The sequence below is a fragment of the Lutra lutra genome, chromosome 17 (genome assembly GCF_902655055.1).
Source record: "Lutra lutra chromosome 17, mLutLut1.2, whole genome shotgun sequence".
Classification (NCBI taxonomy): domain Eukaryota; kingdom Metazoa; phylum Chordata; class Mammalia; order Carnivora; family Mustelidae; genus Lutra; species Lutra lutra.
This window is the reverse complement of record NC_062294.1, coordinates 44080106-44097720: the sequence shown is the minus strand read 5'-3', so window position 1 is coordinate 44097720 and position 17615 is coordinate 44080106. Positions and strand designations below refer to the sequence as shown.

General features: G+C 38.9%; 1 protein-coding gene and 1 pseudogene across 6 annotated transcripts in view; both read right to left on the bottom strand.

The window, feature by feature from the left end:
* ZNF260 (zinc finger protein 260) overlaps positions 1-17615 on the bottom strand; it is a 120108-nt gene that overhangs the window by 49441 nt on the left and 53052 nt on the right. For 5 of the 6 annotated variants that reach the window (XM_047709528.1, XM_047709525.1, XM_047709523.1 and 2 more), the window contains one exon: positions 10594-12563. In XM_047709528.1, the coding sequence (XP_047565484.1) occupies positions 11149-12563 (1415 nt within the window). In that variant the 3' untranslated portion in view covers positions 10594-11148. Of the gene's footprint in view, positions 1-10593; positions 12564-17615 lie in introns of those variants that run through there. The other variant, XM_047709531.1, reaches the window with a different exon arrangement.
* LOC125089466 (high mobility group protein B1-like) lies at positions 6449-7505 on the bottom strand (annotated as a pseudogene).

Here is a 17615-nt window from a genome sequence, read left to right as displayed (position 1 = left end):
GCCTGCAACCTTGGCTATAATCACTTATTAATTCCAGGAGTTCTTTGTGTTGATTCTTTTGGAGTTTTGCATCGTCAACCATGCTGTCTGCAAACAAAGATGGTTTTATTTCTTCCTTTTAAATCTGTCTTCCTTTTAGTTATTTTTCTTGACTTGTTCCATTAGCTAGGACTTCCAGCACAGTATTGAAAATAGTGGTGAGAACGGATAGGTTTTGGTAGATGTACTTATCAAGACAAGTAAGTTCCTTCTATTCCTAGTTTGCTGTGACAGATTTTTTTTTTTTTTAAAGATTTTATTTATTTATTTGACAGAGAGAGATCACAAGTAGATGGAGAGGCAGGCAGAGAGAGAGAGAGGGAAGCAGGCTCCCTGCTGAGCAGAGAGCCCGATGTGGGCCTCGATCCCAGGACCCTGAGATCATGACCTGAGCCGAAGGCAGTGGCTTAACCCACTGAGCCACCCAGGCGCCCAGCTGTGACAGATTTTTAATCATAAATGTGTACTGACTCTTTTTAAAAGAATACTTTTTCCACATCTGTTGACATGATAATACGACTTTTCTTCCTTTAGCCTGTTGATGTGTAATGAATCACATTACTTGATTTCGCAGTGCTGAGATAGCTTTGCATGTGTAGGATAAATCTCCGTTGATTGTGTTGTATAATACTTCTATACATTGTTACATTTATATTGTTTTGTTGAAGATGTTTGCTTTTATGTTCACGAGAGATATTACTATGTAATTTTCTTTCTTATAATGTCTTTAGGTAGTAAATTTTGGTAGTAAGGTATTGTTAGCCTCATAAAATGACTTAAGAACTCTTTCTTGTTCTATTTTCTGGAAGATACTATAGAGTATTGTAATTACTTCCTATTTAAATGGTGGGTAGAATTCACCAGAAGAAATCATCTGCACCTGATGCTTTCTGTTTTAGGTTTTAAGGGATTCAGTTTCTTTAACAGGTACAGTCATAGGTTATCTTTCTTTTTGTGTGTGTTTTGCTAATTTTGACTTTATAAGACTTTGTTTAATCTAAGTTATCTAATTTCCTTTCATACAGTTGTTCATAGCAATTTTTTAAAAAGATTTTATTTATTTATTTGACAGAGATCACAAGTAGGCAGAGAGGTAGGCAGGAGAGAGAAGGAAGCAGGCTCCCTGCCGAGCAGAGAACCCGACATGGGGCTTGATCCCAGGACCCTGGGATCATGACCTGACCCGAAGGCAGAGGCTTTAACCCACTGAGCCACCCAGGCGCCCCTTCATAGCATTTTCTTTTAATACTTCTAATTTCTGTGATGTCAGTAGTCAGGTACTTTTTCATTATGGATTTTAGTAATTTTAACCTTTTCCTTTTTTATTTTCATGATCATTTCAGATAAACATTTCTAATTTTGTTGGTCTTTTAAAGAAACATCGTTTCATTTTGTGTTCTCTATTTTTTTTTCCTATTCTCTCACTTATTTTTCACCTATTATTTATTTCTTTAATTCCTTTTGTTTCAAGTTTTTCTCCTTAGTTTCTTAAGGTGCAAAGTAAGGTTATTCCTTTGAGATCTCTTAAAAATATTGGCAGTTATAGGTATAAATATACCTTTATGCAATGCTTTATATGCATCTCTTATGTTCACTTTCATTCATCTGAAAGTATTCTAATTTTCCTCATGATTTTTTCTTTGACATTTTAGTTAAGAGTGAGTTGTAGGGGCACCTAAGTGGCTCAGTCAGTTAAGCATCTGACTCTTGGTTTTGCCCCAGGTCATGATCTCAGGGTTGTGGGATCAAGCCCTGCTCTGGCTCCGCACTCAGTGGGAATTTGCTTGGGAGTCTCACTCTCCCTCTGCACCTCCCCCAGTACCTGCTCTCTAAAATAATTTTTCTAAAGATTTTATTCATTTATTTGACACAGAGAGATCACAAGTAGGCAGAGCAGCAGGCAGAGAGAAAGGGGGAAGCAGGTTTCCCGCTAAGCAGAGAGCCTGATGTGGGGCTTGATCCCAGAACCCATAGATGTCTAACATGATCTGAGCTGAAGGCAGAGGCCTAACCCTCTGAGCCACCCAGGTGCCCCATAAATAAATAAATCTTTTTAAAAAGTAAGTTGTATACGTTCCACATAGTTGTAATATTTTTTTCACATTCTTGTTATTGACTTCTTTTTTTTTTTTTTAAAGATTTTATTTATTTATTTGACAGAGAGAGATCACAAGTAGACGGAGAGGCAGGCAGAGAGAGAGAGAGGGAAGCAGGCTTCCCGCTGAGCAGAGAGCCCGATGCGGGACTCGATCCCAGGACCCCGAGATCATGACCTGAGCCGAAGGCAGCTGCTTAACCCACTGAGCCACCCAGGTGCCCCTTGTTATTGACTTCTAATTCATTAGAATATACTTTGTGTGATTTTAATTTCTGTAAACTTATTGAGACATGGCCTAAGACATGTTCTAAGATGTATTCTATCCTGGAGAATGTGTTGTATACTTGAGAAGAATGTGTATTTTGCTATTCTAAATTAGCATTTTTATTGAGGTCTTTGATCTGGGCAGTTTATAGTCTTGTTCATGTCTTCTGCTTTTTGTTGAACATCTTCCTAGTTCTTCTAGCCATTACTGAAAGTGGTTTGAATGTTCTTAGTACTGTTAAATTGTCAGTTGTTACTTCATGTATTTTGTAACTATGTTTTTAGGTGCATTCTTAGTCACTGAAGCAGTTTTATGATAGTAGCTTTAAAATACTTGTAAGATAATTCTAACATCTTTGTACATCTTGTTAGTGTTTTTTGGTGGTTTTTTTTTTTTTTAAAGATTTTTATTTATTTATTTGACAGAGAGAGATCACAAGTAGGCAGAGAGGCTGGCAGAGAGAGAGGAGGAAGCAGGCTCCCCGCTGAGCAGAGAGCAGGATGTGGGGCTCTATCCCAGGACCCTGAGACCATGACCTGAGCCAAAGGCGGAGGGTTAACCCACTGAGCTACCCAGGCGCCCCTAGTGGTCTTTTCTCATTTAAGTTGAATATTCCTCATTCTTGCTAGGATGAGTAAGTTTTGATTGTACTCTGGTAATTTGGTGTTATGACATTCTGGTTTCTACGTAGATGAGCTGGAATTTAGTCATGGCTCTATTCACACACACAGTTTGTGGAGGCCACCACTCGGTGGAAGGGGAAAGGCCTTTGTTCCTGCTGTTAATAGTGATAGTTTCTGATTATACACTGCCTCTTTAGATGCCTGTCAACTAGTAGAAGGTGGAACACCAGCTAGTAAGTGCCAGGTCACAATGATAGTCAAGGCCCTACTCACACTCACACCTTCCCAGTGCACCTGTCCATCAGGAGAAGATGAGGTGGGTTTTATTTCTGGGCTATGATGTCAGTGTTCCACTCACATCTTTGTAGGGTCCACATTATTGATGTGCCAGGATTGGCAGTCGGGTTTCTGCTCATACAGCAACTCAGTGTACCCATTGTTGGGGAGAAGGGACATTGTGTCTTTTTTTTTTTTTTTTTTTTTTTTTTTTTTTTTTAAAGATTTTATTTATTTATTTGACAGAGAGAAATCACAAGTAGGCAGAGAGGCAGGCAGAGAGAGAGGAGGAAGCAGGCTCCCTGCTGAGCAGAAAGCCCCATGTGGGACTTGAACCCAGGACCTGGGATCATGACCTGAGCCGAAGGCAGCGGCTTAACCCACTGAGCCACCCAGGCGCCCCGGGACATTGTGTCTTTATTCCTGGGCTGGGATGATAGTGCTGACAGATAACTTACTGGCAAGGGAGTGGTGCTCCTGGTTGGTGTGCAGAACGGTGTGCGAGACAGGGAGCATTTCTCTTTGTACCATTCAGGTAACACAGAGTTGGCATCGTCAAAAGGGCTTTTTGTTCTGGAGGCCACCTTTTCAACCCTTGTCTGAGGAAAACAGGCATATCATGGATGTTTTTTGTTTTGTTATTAGGGCGTGATTTGTTTTTTTGGTAATTGTTTACATCTGGTGTCCTTACCAATTTGCAGGGTTCTCTGGTAATCAGGTCTGAAGCCAAAAAACAAAACCCAACTCTCCTCCAAGGAAGTTACCACTGGGCTGGGTTGTTCCTTGAGTCCCAAAGTCCATAAACAGTTTGCCCCCAGTTCTATTTCAGATTCTTCTTAGGTTTGTTTCATGTACTTATCCTCATGGACTTTGTCTAATAAGTGGGGAGGAATGGGGCAAAATATGTTGACTCCATCTTCAGAATGTTTTGGGCTATCTTTACTCTTTTGCACATAGGATTTTTGGGTTTTTTTTCCTCCTGATGTTAAGATTCTTCTGTTATGGGGGCACTTGGGTGACTCAGTCATTGTGTCTGCCTTTGGCTCAAGTCATGATCCTGGGATCCTGGGATCAAGCCTCACAGGGAGCCTGCTTCTCCCTCTCTTACTCCCCCGTCTTGTCTGTCAAATATACAGAAAATCTTTAAAAAAAAAAAAAAAAGATTCTTGTTATTACTGATTTTAATCTGTTTGGTTGTGATTGCTTTACTGTGATTTGCTTGGATGAGTTGAACTTCCTGGGTGTGCGGGTTTATAGTTTTCACCAAATTTGGAAAATTTCTTTAAATTTCTTTTTCGGTCCTGCTCATTCTATTTGCTCTCTTCCAGAGACCCCGATTACAATAAAGAGGTTGACTGCAATTATTCCATAGTTTTGTTACCCAGTTTACTTAAAGTCTGATTTTCTGTTTCAACTTGTAGTTTTTGATGCTGTGTTCTCAAGCTTATTGTTTTTTCGTAGTGTCTACTCTATCTCGTTGACTGTATTTTTCAATCTTAGATATTTTTTAACCTCTAGAATTTTGTTTAGGTCTTTTAAATATTGTCCACTTCTTAACATAATCTCTTCTTCCTTGTTGGGCATATGAAATAGATGGTTGTAGTGACAGTATCTATTGCCAGATATAAAATCTAGCAAATCAAATATAAAATCATTTTGTCATTTCTGGATGTTTCTATTGATTTTTCTTATTGTACTCATGTATTCCCGCAATTTTACACTCCTGTTTTATTTCCTACCAGACACACATCGTAAAATTTGCTTTCTATGTGCTTGGTATTTTTATGGTTCTAGAAATATATTGAAGCTTTGTTCTGGAATAAAACCTTACCAGGTAACATATATATCCTATTAAGATTGTCTTTAAACTTGATTAGGTGGGACCAGAGAGCCTTTAGTACTAACTTGCTTCTCTATTGAGGCAATAACTTTTCAAGTAATCTAACCAGTGCCCTTTATATCATGAAATTTATTGCTCTGGATGACGGGGACACAAACTGTTCCTGGCTGTGTGAGCTCCCAAGGGCTACCTGTGCTTTTTCTAAGCATTTCTTTTGCTGGCTTCAGGTGGTTACCTCCATGCACTGATCAAGACTTGCTCTAGTAGTCAGGTCTGCAAACTAGCTTTCTGTGCCTCCCTGGACTCTCATCTCCATCTTGGCATCACGATGCTCCCCCTGTATTCCTCCTTCCTGTACTGAGATGTGGAAATATCTACTAGGAAGTAAGTAGAGTCAAAAATATAGATATCACATTTGTTTACACTTGGTTAGGTGTTTCTGCTATCCATTGTTCAGTATCTGAAAACAGTTGCTGCTTGTATTTTATCTGTGTTACTTTGGGCAGGAAGGTAAATCCAGTCTATTCTCCCATTTTGACTGCAACAATATTTTTTTTTAAAGATTTTATTTATTTATTTGACAGAGATCACAATTAGGCAGAGAGGCAGGCAGGCAGAGAGAGAGAGAGGAGGAAGCAGGCTCCCCACCGAGCAGAGAGCCCGATATGGGGCTTGATCCTAAGACCCTGGGATCACGACCCAAGCCAAAGGCAGAGGCTTTAACCCACCGAGCCACCCAGGTGCCCCACAAACGGTATTTTTTTTTTTTAAGTTCTGTTCTTGGGGCGCCTGGGTGGCTCAGTGGGTTAAGCCTCTGCCTTTGGCTCAGGTCGTGATCTCAGGGTCCTGGGATTGAGCCCCACATCGAGCTCTCTGCTCAGCGGGGAGCCTGCTTCCCTTCCTCTCTCTCTGCCTGCCTCACTGCCTACCTGTGATCTCTGTCAAATAAATAAATAAAATCTTAAAAAAAAAATCGTATTTACTTAGAAGCATTCAGAATGTCAACAAAACAGCTGCAACTTTTTTTTTTTTTTTTTTGGAATTAAAGTAGTGTTCAGTTAACAGAACAATAATTATTTTGTAGACACTGCATCAGAGACAACTGAAGACGAAAAACTACCATCCCCATATATAACTAATTTGTGCTGTGCGCCAGCAAGAACCTGCTTTAAGTTTCCATGCCGAGGGGGGCGCCTGGGTGGCTCAGTGGGTTAAGCCGCTGCCTTCGGCTCAGGTCATGATCCCAGGTCCTGGGTTCAAGCCCCACATCGGGCTTTCTGCTCAGCAGGGAGCCTGCTTCCTCCTCTCTCTCTGCCTGCCTCTCTGCCTACTTGTGATTTCTCTCTGTCAAATAAATAAATAAAATCTTTAAAAAAAAAAAAAAGTTTCCATGCCGATTTACAACCTCCACACTGTACCAGGCAAGGTTAGTGACTATTAAAAATACCATCAGGACAGGGCTATGTAAAGACACATTCGGTAGTGTGTTAACTATACAAAAAAAGACACTGTACAGTTTAAAAACAAATCTTACACAGCCCTATGTTAAAATTTTTTTAAAGGACTGAGTTGTATACAGGGGATTAAATGCTTTATAGACCAAAAAACCTGCTAGAGCCGCCTTACTCATCATCATCATCTTCTTCATTTGCCCCCTCCTCCTCCTCTTCATCTTCCTCATCTTCCTTCTTTTTCTTGCTCTTTTCAGCCTGGACAACTCCCTTCTTTGCCACATCAGGCTTTCCTTTAGCTCGGTATGCAGCGATGTCCTTTTCATGTTTTTCCTTCAGCTTAGCAGGCTTCTTGTCATAAGGCCGCTCGTTCTCTGCAGCAGCGTCATTCCACATTTCTCTCAGTTTCTTTGCAGCATCACCACCGGATAGGCCAGGATGTTCTCCTTTTATTTCTGGGCGGTCCTCAGAACAAAACAAGAAAAAGGCCGATGGAGGCCTCTTGGGTGCATTGGAATCCTTGAACTTCTTGTTTCCCCTGGAAGGGGGACAGAAGTTTTCATTTCTCTTTCATAACAGGCCTTGTCCGCCTTTGCCATCTCTTCAAATTTTCCTTTCCCTTCCACCTTTCTGCGCACTTCTTAGAAAACTTTGAGAAGCTGACTGAAGCATTTGCGTGCTTCTTTTTGTGCTCCTCTTGGCAAGTTGGCACAAAGAATGCATATGATGATGTTTTCCCTCTTAGGATCTCCTTTGCCCGTGTTTACTTTCCTCAGTGGGGCACAGAGTCACCCAGTGCCCGTCTGGCTCTCACTTGCTCCAGCGGGTCTTTTTTTTTTCTTACTTAAGTCAGACTACTACTCCCACGGTAAGCCCTTCTTAGTGCCTTACTCTGGGTAGTATATATGCCCATGTCTTACTACTGGTGGTCATTTCAAAAAGGTGGTATATGGAATGTTTTCTCCTTGTAATATATCCCATATATATATATATTCCAATATATATATATTTGGGATAGACACTTTGATGTAATTCTAATGGCTTGTTTCTCTTTAAACTTTTGCCTTTATGTTTTAGTATCCATCAACGAATTTTGTATGCAATTATTACTATTATTACAGTATTTTCCTATCTTCCTCATTCCTTTTACATTTATTAATTAGAATTCTTCACCACTAAATGGAAAAAGGATTCCATTATTGGAAGCTAATTTCAGGGTTCACTGCAACAGTAAACAAGATGGTGGGTGGAACATTCTCTTGTATTTGGGGGGAAAAAAACCCAAAAACTTGTATGTAGACTAGGGAAAATGTGGAAAGGATAAAGTACCACATGAAAATGGAAAGGAATGATGTTTTAACAAGTTGAGCACCAAAGAGAAGTAGCCAAAAAAAAAAAAAAAGTTAATAGCAATAATTACATTATGGTTTATTGTATCAGCACTCTGTGAAATGACAGGAGTTCTTAACAAAGTCCAAAGAAAAATGTTAATGTAATGTGACCAAAATACAGCTGTAATTACAAATAAGACATAATAAGGATATCTTGTATTTATCAAATTTTCATTTACTTATTAATCATTTCAAAAGGTAAGTGCCAAGATACATGGTTATTTTGTTTCTGTCAATTTTTAAGTGTATATGTATATGTAATTTGTTCAGGTCAGCGAAAAGGAAAATTATAAAATACAGAAAGGAGTGTAAGGCAAATAGGCAAGTAGTTCTAAAGTATTAACAATAAGAGAGAAAGAAATCAGCATTGATGGTAACTCAGAATAACCAAATAAAATGGGATCAAAGAGCAAATCAGCAGTGTGATCACATTATAGCCCAGTAAATAGGATTGTAATAGAATAGAGTTGAACTGGTGCCTGGGTGTCTCAGTCCATTAAGCATCTGCCCTTAGCTCAGGTCATGATCCTAGGGTCCTGGGATCGAGTCCCACATTGGGCTCCCTGCTCCATGGGGGAGCCTGCTTCCCCTTTGCCTCTCTCTCTCATGAGTAAATTTTTTTTTTAAACCGTTAAAAAAATAGAGTTGAACTATTTAAAGACATTAAATAGCATATATCCTAATAAAAAGATTAACAACAGAGACTCATTCTTATTTTGTAGCATGATATATCTACCAAATGTGTATGTGTATACACACATATACACATACTTTATATATATATGTATATGTGTGTGTACATATGTGTGTCTATGTGTGTGTGTGTATATCTATCTATCTATAGTTTAAATATTTTATTTACTTATTTGAGAAAGAGTCGTAAGCAAGAGAGAAAGCACTGGGGAGAAGGAGATGCATATTCCCCACTGAGCAAGGAGCCCAATCCCAGGACCCAGAGATCATGACCTGAGCCAAAGGCAGATGCTTAACTAACTGAGCCACCCAGGCACCTCTAAGTATATATTTTTTAAAATTGCTAATTTAAATAAAATACTAATTAGGAATATTTAAAGCAAAACAACTCAGTGTATCCAATAAGAATATTGCTGGGTCATGCAAAAACTTTAGAGTCCAAAAATTCTGGGGAAGACCAGTTTGAAAAACTAAAATCTCCCTAATGGTGATATAACTGTATCTAACAATAGGTAAATTTTCTTATAAACATCTAATAACCCGTGGCTCATAATTAACATTAATTGCATAACCAGGTCAACTCTCCTGACTAAAGAAGGAGATGATGGACAATTAAGAATTGCAATTTTAGGGGCGCCTGGGTGGCTCAGTGGGTTAAGCCGCTGCCTTCGGCTCAGGTCATGATCTCAGGGTCCTGGGATCGAGTCCCGCGTCGGGCTCTCTGCTTAGCAGGGAGCCTGCTTCCCTCCCTCTCTCTCTGCCTGCCTCTCTACTTGTGATCTCTCTCTGTCAAATAAATAAAATCTTTAAAAAAAAAAAGAATTGCAATTTTATCTCTGTACACTAATTTTTTTCTTTTGTTTTTCCTTTCCTTTCTAAAATCAAAGTTCTATTGATTGTTAAGCTGCCACAACCCAGCAAGGCAACACTAACAGGGAACAAAAAGTATAAATATACAAAACCCAATTGAAGCCATGGTAATAATAGAGTTGTAGACCGTCCAAATGTAAGTTTACTAAGTTTATAATCATTACAATAGTTGTAGATTTTCTCCTCCTTTAATCTTAAGAGACAGATACGAATGTCTGAGTAAATTTTACAAAAGATTTAAAAGTGCCCCTTTCCTTTGGATGCTCTTTGGTACTGCCTAGATGTCAAAGGCTCTTTAAAGGAATTGTGTTGGGGCGCCTGGGTGGCTCAGTGGGTTAAGCTGCTGCCTTCGGCTCAGGTCATGATCTCAGGGTCCTAGGATCAAGTCCCGCATGGGGCTCTCTGCTCGGCGGGGAGCCTGCTTCCCTCTCTCTCTCTGCCTGCCTCTCTGTCTACTGTGATCTCTCTCTGTCAAATAAATAAATAAAATCTTTAAACAAAAAAAAAAAATAAAGGAATTGTGTTGTGGTAGGTAGGTAGGCAGGCAAGTCTGTCATGTCAAAACAATTTTTTTTTTAAGATTTTATTTATCCATCTAACAGAGAGAGAAAGATCACAAGGAGGCAGAGAGAGAGAAGGAAGCAGGCTCCCTGCTGAGCAGAGAGCCTGACGTGGTGCTCGATCCCAGGACCCCAGGATCATGACCTGAGCCGAAGGCAGAGGCTTTAACCCACTGAGCCACCCAGGTGCCCCCAAAACAGAAATTTTAAAAGAAATCAATCACTTGATGGCAATGGAAAGGAAATTACTTATCTAACATTAAAAACAATAGAAAATTAAAAACAAATCTACAAAAATATCAGGCAGGGCCTTAAGACTTTAAAACCACATACATAGGGCCGCCTGGGTGGCTCAGTGGGTTAAGCCTCTACCTTCAGCTTGGGTCATGATCTCAGGGTCCTAGGACCAAGCCCCACATTGGGCTCTCTTCTCAGTGGGGAGCTGGCTTCCCCCTCTCTCTCTGCCTGTCAAATAAATAAAATCTTAAAAAAACCACATACATAGTATGCGATTAGAAGTTTTAACTGCCTGGAGGAAGAAAAGTACATCATATGTAACAAAAAGTTAGAATGCAGAAGATTTATTTGAATAATAGTACAAATTAATAAGCCAAAAACAATGAATAGACAGAAGAACAAAAACACAAACATGAAAAATAACTGTAAACAAAACATGTCTGGAAAAGAAATTCACGTGAAACTGACTCTAATTACTAGGTGTGGAAAATGTGTTTTACTAATTATTCAGAAATGAATAGGGACCATCCTATCTAAACAGATATTCAGAATGTTAACTGGTATAAAAAGGAGAAATAAAAACAAATATTTGGCAATATCTAACAAAAAAAGTATACATCACCTGTCACTGAGTAATTCTGCTAAATAGAGTTGCCCAGAAGTCTGGAAACAATAAGAGCAACATAATCCCCTTGGTTACTTCTTATTACAAGGCATGGACTTCCCTAGTGAAACTCAGAAGCAAAAGGCTTTTGTACATGTCTTTCATTCAAAAGACAAAACACCAGTTCAACTTTTTTTTATGTCAAGTAAGGTGCTTACCCACACTAAAGGCACTCCCGCATTCCTTACATTCATATGGTTTCTTAACAGTATGAATTCTCTGATGTTTTGTAAAGGAGGAACTGTGTCTAAAGGCCTTCCCACAGGCCTTGCATTCATAAGGTTTCTCTCCAGTATGAATTCTCTGATGCTCAGTAAGGGCTGAACTATGTCTGAAAGCCTTCCCACACACCTTACATTCGTAAGGTTTTTCACCACTGTGAATCCTCTGATGTTGAATAAGTGCTGAAGTAAGTCTAAAGAACTTGCCACACTCTTTACATTCATAAGGTTTCTGACCACTGTGAATTCTCTGATGTCGAGTAAGTTCACTGCCTACTCCAAAAGCTTTCCCACATTCCTTGCATTTATAGGGTTTCTCACCAGTATGAATTCTCTGATGTCTAGTCAGCGATGAACTGTTTCTAAAGACCTTTCCACATGCCTTGCATTCATAGGGTTTCTTTCCGGTATGAATTCTCTGATGTCGAGCAAGTTCTCTACAGACTCCAAAGGTCTTCCCACATTCTTTACATGCATAAGGCTTCTCACCTGTATGAATTCTCTGATGTTCAATAAGCTGTGAACTAATTCTAAAGACTTTCTCACATTGTATACATTTGTATGGTTTCTCACCAGTATGAATTCTCTGATGTTCAGTGAGCTGTGAATGGAACCTAAAGTCCTTGCCACATTCCATACATTTGTAAGGTTTCTCATCAGTATGGATTTTCTGGTGTCGAGTAAGTTGCGTATGCACCCTAAAGGATTTACCACAGAAAGTGCATTCATAGGGTTTCTCAGCATCATGAATTACTTGAAGTGGAGGTATTTCTTCAACTCTTCTAATGGTCCTGTCATATTTCTTACATTTATAGCACTTCTGGTCATCATGCATTTTCTGTATACTAAGGTCTTCATAAAAACTAAATGCATTCTCAGATCCCATATATTTACAAGGTTTCACACCACTATGTATTTTTAGTTGTAGGGTATGTGGGTCATCGCCAAAGGTCTTCCAATATGCATTATATTGATGATATGTTTTCTCACCGGTATGTATTCTCTCATAGTCATCAAAATTTAAGTCACAGCTAAGGACCTTCCCATATTCCTTATATGCATGGGGGTTTTTGCTATCATGAGTTGTCTGATGTGATATAAGAGACTTAGGATGTTTGTAATCGGGTACTTTTTCAGAGTTGATTTTCATTGGACTGAAATATCCCACTTCAGGTCCTTGTACTTCAGACTTGCCTTTGCTTTGCCCGTCATTTCTGAAAATGGAGCTCTCGAGACCAATGAATTTGCTTTCTGTTACTTTGCACTGAGACCCACTGTTTTCAGTGATGTCCTTTCTAGTAGACGAACACTTTGGGTCATAGTTGGACTCCAAATCTGGAAGAGAGGGAAAAAGAAACTGTTTTTGTTTTCGTGTGCCATAAAAATGAAACATTTACGCAATGCAGAGGAGAAAAACTGCGAATACAAACAATACAAGTGATACAAGTGAGTGATTAAAATACCTCAATGAAGTTTTAAGAAAAATCAGAAAATAATGAAAGCATAATGTAAAATTGTGACGTTTGTGATAAGGGAAACAGATAAAGTCAGTGGGTCTGACATTTTAAGCGTTGATCATCACTTAGTAAGCTTGTTGAGAGTGCTAGTGTTTGGGAACCAATCCAGGTAAATTGATCACCATCTAAAGATGCAGAACAAGTCAGTATCATGTACAGATATAGCTAATGCAGATCACAATTTGATAATCTATACAAACTAGCAATTTTGTTTTTGTTTTTAAGTAGGCTCCAAGCCCAACGTGGAGCCCAGTGCAGGACCTGAATGCATGACCCTGTGATCAAGACCTGAACTGAGATCAAGTGTCGGACACTTACGTGACTGAGCCACCCAGGCACCCCAAGTATGTTTTTTTTTGTTTTTGTTTTTTTTAACCGTAGACTCCAAATACTTTACTGTGGAATCAAGGTGCTTATAAGACCTATCTTAATCCATTATCCCCTTTCACCTAATCTTTTTCTGACCTTTTTTTTTTTTAATTATTTATTTTTATTTGACAGAGATCACAAGAAGGCAGAGAGGCAGGCAGAGAGAGGGAGAGGAGGAAGCAGGCTCCCTGCTGAGCAGAGAGCCTGATGTGGGGCTTGATCCCAGGACGCTGGGATCATGACCTGAGCCGAAGGCAGAGGCTTAACCCACTGAGCCACCCAGGCACCCTTTTTCTGGCCTCTTAAAACAAACATAATTTCCACACTCAAATGTTTCGCAGCTCAGAAATGGGTTCTTTACATACCACCCACATTTTATTATTCAGATCTAAAAGTTACTACCCTCAGAAATGAGATCCGAACTGACTGTAAGTTCATATTTACGCTTCTGTTCCCGTATCTAGTTGCACGCCCTCACACTCTTCATTCTTTTTCAGTTGTGTATTCGGTAACTTTCTGTTGTTAGGGTATTGAGCCTTATTCCTTAAATTCCAGACGGAGAGATGTAATCATTATATGCCACTGAATAACAAGCCCCAAGGACAAGTTGATAGTTACAGGGAAATTAAATCACTGAATGAAAAGAATCTAAATAAGACAAAAAGAAAATATTATAAGGATCAGTCACTGGGTAACACAATTGATCATCAAAACAATTATGTACAAGGGCATCTGGATGGCTCAGTTGGTTAAGGGTATTCCCTTGGCTCAGGACATGATCCCAGCATCCTGGGATCGAGTCTGCATGGGGCTCCTTGCTCAGTGAGGAGCCAGATTCTCCCTCTCCTCCCAGCTTGTGCTCTGTCACTATCTCTGACTCTCTCTCTCAAACAAAATTAAAAAAAAAAAAAAAAAAAAAGTACCTTTTTTTAAGAATAATGCAGTCATTTGTGTCCGTGCCTTCCAACCCTCACACTACACTGCAGTGATTTATATTCACACACACGAGTAGTGTTTATGAACGATTTTTTTCTAATTGACTCTTTACTTCATATACTGTCTCCATCACTGCTATTAATTTCCTGCTCTGCATAACCATGATTTTCTTTACCCCACATGTCAATAAAGATGAAGAATTTTATTTACTTTTTTTTTAGCTTTTTTATTTAGCTTTTTTTTTTATTTAGCTTTTTCACTGTGACACATCTATCCTACTGAAATCCTAGTCTGTATTTAAATGTTTCCTTCATGCTTTTTCCCAGATATTCTCTTTCCTTCATGCTCTTTCATTTTCTTGTACTCAAAGTCAACCATTGTTATGCTCTGCAAGGCAGTTTCAGAATATTTTAGATATTACAGTAGGTATAAATCATACCATAAGGCTTATGCAATTCTGAAAAGGGAAGAAGCTAATAGAATGATGTGGAAAAGGTGGTACAGGTGAGCAAGAATGGAAGGAACTCTGTAAAAAAGAATTTGTTGAACAGTGGCTAGAGACTGGCAATTAGATGAGATAACCGGAGGGAAATCCAAAATGAATGATAAACACTGGATGATACAGGGCGAAAATAACTTCCTGTGACTGAATTATGTTGTAAGTAATAAAGGTATAATAATGCAGCCATTATTTGATTAGAATAAAATTATAAATGAATGCCAGCATCAGTAAATCAAAATGTACTTCTACCTAAAAATGAAAGACTTTCCACCAAATGTGGAAATGTAATTGAAATTACAATAATTTCAGAGAATGACCACATTGAAAATGCAGCTGACCCCGAAATTGGGGTTAGGGTGCCAATGCCCTGCACCATCAAAAACCATTATATAACTTTTGACTCACCCCAAACTATTAATAGCCTACTATTGACAGAGGAAACCTTTCCAAGAACAGTTAATTAATACATATTTTATATGCTTATATATTATATACTTGTACTCATACAATAAAGTAAACTAAAGAAAAGAAAATGTTAAAAATGTAAGAAGGGCACCTGGGTCGTTCAGTTGGTTGAGTGTCTGCCTTTGGCTCAAGTCATGATCCCAGGGTGGGATCAAGCCCCGCATCTGACTCCCTAGCCTGGGGAGAGCCTACTGCACCCCTTGCTTGTGCGCTCTGTCAAATCAATATAGTCTTTAAAAAAAGAAAAAATACATTCACATATTATACTATCTTAATCAAAAAATTCACATGAAAGTGGACCCACACAGTTCAAACCTGTGCTGTTGAAGGATCAACTGCATTACATATTAAAGTCTATGGAAGTCATCATTAGTCACACAAACAGTAAGGATTTAAATGTTTACTTATTTTCATTTTTCCTTATTAACATAATGTGTACATCCCAATCAAGAAGATGGGAAACAACATAGTGACCTAAGAAAAGGTGAAGGGGGAATTCAATAAATACAGAAGCAGATGTAGCTAGAAATCCTATAAAAGTAAGTAAAAAATATAAAAAAATGATGAAAGAAAACCACCAGAGAATGTATTTTCTAAACTGTTTTAAGACTGCTATGCTAATCAATTTGAAAATGTTGTCTTAGGGTGAATTATCTTCTAGGGAAATAGATATTAGAAACCCCAGAAGCCAAAAAAAAATTGAAAAAGACCAAGTTGCGAGACAGAAAACTGACTCACCTCCCATGAAATAAAAAATCAAAAGCATGCCTATTGCTCAGGTTGTGGTAGTAAAACAAGTAACAAGCTAGGGCTTCGAAAAGATTCGAGTCATGATGTGGTATAGGGAAGGGACGTGTGCCCTTGATTATTGTGACAGAAATCAAGAAATCTGAATATATACACACTACTGTGGTGTGAGGGTGGAAGGCATGGGGACATGCTTTAACTGGACACACAAAACACCTGGAGGAGATAAGGGAGACCACCATCTGACAATACAAAAATCAAAGAAAGGGGAAAAAACCTTTGTGTAACTAAAATATGTTAAGTAAATAAGTAAAATTAATACCTCGTATTGAGATTTTATTTATTTGACAGAGACACAGTGAGAGAGGGAACACAAGCAGCGGGAGAGGGAGAAGTAGGCCTCCCAGCTGAGCGGGGAGCCCAATGCGGGGGCTCCATCCTGGACCCCGAGATCATGACCTGAGCCAAAGGCAGATGCTCAATGACTGAGTCACCTGATGCCCTCCTAGTATTGATTTTTTAAAAATACAACAGAAACTACAAAACTTAGACCAGAACAACACACTTTTTACCAATTCAGGTGTCTGGTCTGGGATAGGGAAGGTATAGGGTGGGCCTGGAAAAGTCTCAAAAAGCAAGAATAAATTTCAAGTACTGAGTCAGGGTGCCTGGGTGGCTCAGGTCATGATCCTAGAGTCCCAGGATTGAGTCCCACATCAGGCTCCCTCTGACCCTCCCCCATCTTGTGCTCTCTCTCAAATAAATAAAATCTTTAAAAAAAAAAAAAGGACTGAGTCAGAGATACACGAAAATCACCATAAGAAAGAGCCATACAACTGGGCATCAAGAATTAAGACTGGTGAGCTAAAATAAACTGAAGCAATAAAAAATCAATAATTCTGTAATGAGACACAAACAAGAGAAAGTCAGAAAATTTCAGATGCACCATTTTAAGTCACTAATTAGTTATAATCATAGGAAGAACAAACACTCTTGCTGGTAACAGAACAACAGGGCAACTAATAAGTGAGGAAGGAATGATAGAAGAAAACACTGATATAAATGAAAAAAAATTTTAAGATTTTATTTATTTATTTGACAGAGATCACAAGAAGGCAGAGAGGCAGACAGGGGGTGGGAAGCAGGCTCCCCGCTGAGCAGAGAGCCTGATGCGGGGCTCGATCCCAGGACCCTGAGCTGAAGACAGAGGCTTTAACCCACTGAGCCACCCAGGCGCATGATAAATGAAAATTTTTAATTGTAAAAATCATTAGGCAAATTATTAATAAGGAGCTATATATTCATAGAATGACAAACTAAGACCACAGAGATTTCTTTTTTTTAAGTACGCCACTGCAATGCTTGCACTCACAACCTTGAGATCCAAACATGAGCTGAGATCAAGAGTAGGATGCTTGCTTAACCAACTGAACCACCCAGGCACCACTTACGGAGATTGCCTTCTGACCGTACTGTGTGAATTCACTTTCTCCCTCATTCTTTATTCCTTTGCTGTTATTTTTACCTTTCTTTATAGCACTTATCACTGTATGGGATACATTTCCTAATTATTTGTTTTCCTGTTTATTATTATACATCTCACTAGTGAGTCAATTCCATAATAAGTATCAATTTTTCTCACCTCATACTGATAGGGCTACCACAGTATTTATCTCAGTGCACACATGTTTTTTTGTTGAGAATTTATAGAAATTCAAATAGCAACATGGAAAAAACATTGGTTGTACGGGGGAAGATCTTAATTGGCTTCCCCAAGTGTTGAGCTTTTTTCCACAGGGCTTTGAATGGAGTTTTCCAAAAACATCACAGGGACCCACTTCTTCCCAGAAA